General features: G+C 37.4%; 1 protein-coding gene across 1 annotated transcript; it reads right to left on the bottom strand.

Annotated features, from left to right (window-relative positions):
• Positions 1 to 1,186: 1,186 nt before the first annotated feature.
• On the bottom strand, positions 1,187 to 2,872 carry LOC123009495 (innexin inx2-like). Its single transcript, XM_044405863.1, has one exon. The coding sequence runs from the start codon at positions 2,738 to 2,740 to the stop codon at positions 1,661 to 1,663; it is 1,080 nt and encodes a 359-aa protein (XP_044261798.1). The 5' UTR covers positions 2,741 to 2,872; the 3' UTR covers positions 1,187 to 1,660.
• Positions 2,873 to 3,105: the final 233 nt, after the last annotated feature.

Here is a 3,105-nt window from a genome sequence, read left to right as displayed (position 1 = left end):
GAAAATTATTTTTACAACAGAAATAAATAGTCAAAATGCAAAATTTAAACTCTCATAACTTCAAAATTTTTATAGATAAATTTTTTTTAACATTTTTTCCATGTTCCTGGTATCTTACCTTACCATTTTTCTCTGGGGTGCGAGTTCTGACGCACCCTGTATAACTAGAATTTACTTGTATTTTTAATTGTATTCAAATACATATTTTTAACCTGAGGAAATTTTGTCATCAAATACTTTTTTTTATTTTGTAATTATTAATGTATACCTACCAAAATTGGACTTGGTCTGTTAGTTAATTTATTATTGTTATTATGAAAAAAAAAGTTCAAACCAAAATAAAAATTTTGATAGCAGAAATTGAATAAAATAAAATAATAAATAAAATGTATCGTGTAATTAATTCAAATTAATATAAACCTTTACAAGGCTTAAATAATTAAGAAATTAAAAAAGGTACAAAAATTGAAATTCTATAAAACTTACTAGACAAGAACTGTAATCTTCATTATACATATTTCTTGGGCAAAAAGAAGTCACAATCACAGTTAAATAAAGAAATGAATTTGTTTTAAGATAGTGTAGACAGATTAATGTTTAGAAATGTTCGTTAATTTAATTACAAACTAAATAAAACTCGCTTATTTATTTAGACATGTTTTTGGAGCAGAAACAATTAGACACTAATAATTATATAAAACCGTGACAATTGAATTATTAATAGAACAAACAAAATTAAATTTGCACCTACTCATAATATGCAAAAAATTATGAAACCACAAACCGAATTCTTGATATTTTCAAGGAAATGAATCTCCTTATTACGTCGGAAGCGACGTCATTTGTTTCCTCTGGTATTTATTTACACGCTTAAAGGTTTCTTTTGATTATTTCTACAACTGTAAACAAACAGTCCGAATTTAAAACAATGAGTTTATTTATAGGCGGCGTAAAAATAGTGTATAGTAGCACCAAGCCATTCATTGCTTACTTTGTAAGCAATAGTAAACGAAAAAATCTATTTATAGAAAAATAGTGGCCTGTTTCAGGTACCCATTTCCTGGAAGCACCCTCACAATATTTGTTTTGTGATGATAATAGGCAAAAACTGAAAATTATGAAAATTTCTAATTTTAGCGAATCAACAAGTGTCGACACGTGTTCGTGGTGAAATAAAAGCCGGGTGTAATTTAAAATAGCTAATTTATTTCGTCAATTCCATACAAATAAAAAAATTAGGCACTTTCGGTGTATTTATACAATAATTTGAACACATGATAATTTTCGCTGGAACTGTTCACACATGTATGGAACCTAAACCTAATCCTAAATCACATACGATTTAAATTATTCGATTAATTAATAATTACACGCTAAGTGATATAAAACAGAGCAATAGAGATTTATCACAGAGAATGCGATTTCGCCCGCTGCACTTGCATCAAAAATCCGGCACAGCCAGCGAAAACGTCTCTGGCTTCTTGATTGATTTAATTATTGCGAAAGAGTATCGGGAATGCTTGAGCTTAAAAGCGAAGAAATGATAATATCACAGCCTTTTCGGCCGTCGCACAGTCTTTTTCTGTCATCACAGGAATGTTGTTGAGTCACCTTGTGCAGCAGGTAAATCGGTCATCAAAAATTACTGTTCATAAGGCACTTAGACAGTCTCTTTCCCTTCGAGCTTCTTCGAAAGGTCCGAAATGATCTCCCTGAAGATCAACGGGTCGATGTTCTTGCCCATCTGGTACAGGACGTACCAATCACCGATCTCACATCGCGTATTGATAATTTCCACTTCCTTCTGCGGAGCGATCTTGCATTTACCCCTCAACAAGTACAACCGGACTTTGGGCATGAAAATGACTACCAATCGGTAGATCAAAGACAGCCCCGAAAGTACGCTCAAAAACACGAACCAAAACCAGAGAAAAACGTAAATTTTTTCATTAACAATATTCAAGGGTAGGACACAAAGTCCATCGAACTTCTGGACTGAGCCGGAAGGACCGTATTTGTGGAAAGTACATTTAGTGACTTTAGGAAACACGCGTGACATTGGGTCTTCACGTTCCTCGGGTTCCATTTCAGTGAAACTGAGAACGTCGCGTCCATACGTACTAAACTCCCCGTCGAGGAAGTAGTCCATGAAGAAGATTTGGCCGACCACATTTACAAAATTTAGGACTTCGCAAATGAAAAAGCGAAAAGCGTAAAAGTTTTGCATGTGCAAATTCGTGATGAAGTAATCGACAAGTAGACGTTTCCGGTCGGTTTTGCAGTCCTCACTCACGATGGGGTAGTTCAAATCGAGTACTAACATCTTAATCCGACCCCCTTCCCAAGTCTTCCACAAGTACCTCGGGACGTAGAAGAGCATCGCTTGGAAGAACAGCGCGAAACACACCCATTGGTAGTACTTGTGGTACTTGACCTCATCGGTACCATCCACATGGCTGGCGACCCCTGGTTGGACTATATCCAGACCTACTCTCCCGGTTAATCTGTTAGGAATGGTGAATGTGGAGTAGATCCAACAGTAGGTGTCCATCACATTTAGGGGTATCTCATCGACGATGCAGTCGATGGGGTCCCCGATGTACTGCCGACTCGTCACCAACAACGAGAAGGCTATGAGGATGATAACGGTCGCTTTGTAGTGCAAACGGAAGACATTGTTGTCGATACACACCACATCGATCTTCAAAAGCCCCTTGACGGAGCCGAAAACGTCAAACATGGCGGAGGGTACTTAACACTAACACTGGCGAATTTTTTTACGCTTAGCTTTTTAATTAAGAGGTTAATTGTTGGTGGCACTTTCTACTGTGTATTTATGTGTACGCTGCGAGCGCTACTACGCCAACGATGGGGTCCACTGACTGCACCAGAGAGGGGCGACAGGGAAGGGAGACGCGAACGCGATTGGTCGGAATGCTAGCCTCGCTGCGGGACGAGGAAGACAGTTTTGAGAGGGAGAGAGTTGGGGTAATTAAGGGACGGGATTCTTGCACGATGCCCATATTCCCACGGAGGGATTTTGGATAAGGTGAAATTTTCACGAGGAAATTAAATTATTGCGTTAACGATAAAAAATATTTGTAA

The sequence above is a fragment of the Tribolium madens genome, unplaced genomic scaffold, assembly GCF_015345945.1.
Source record: "Tribolium madens isolate multiple individuals breed KSU strain unplaced genomic scaffold, Tmad_KSU_1.1 Scaffold_7;HRSCAF=85;Tcas5.2_LG10, whole genome shotgun sequence".
In the NCBI taxonomy this organism is placed as follows: Eukaryota; Metazoa; Arthropoda; class Insecta; order Coleoptera; family Tenebrionidae; genus Tribolium; species Tribolium madens.
Note: the sequence above shows the minus strand (reverse complement) of the source record. Positions and strands in the feature narration are given on the sequence as shown.

Excerpts from the sequence above, each read along its gene's own strand:
- LOC123009495 (XM_044405863.1), bottom strand. The coding sequence starts at position 2,740 with ATGTTTGACGTTTTCGGCTCCGTCAAGGGGCTTTTGAAGATCGATGTG.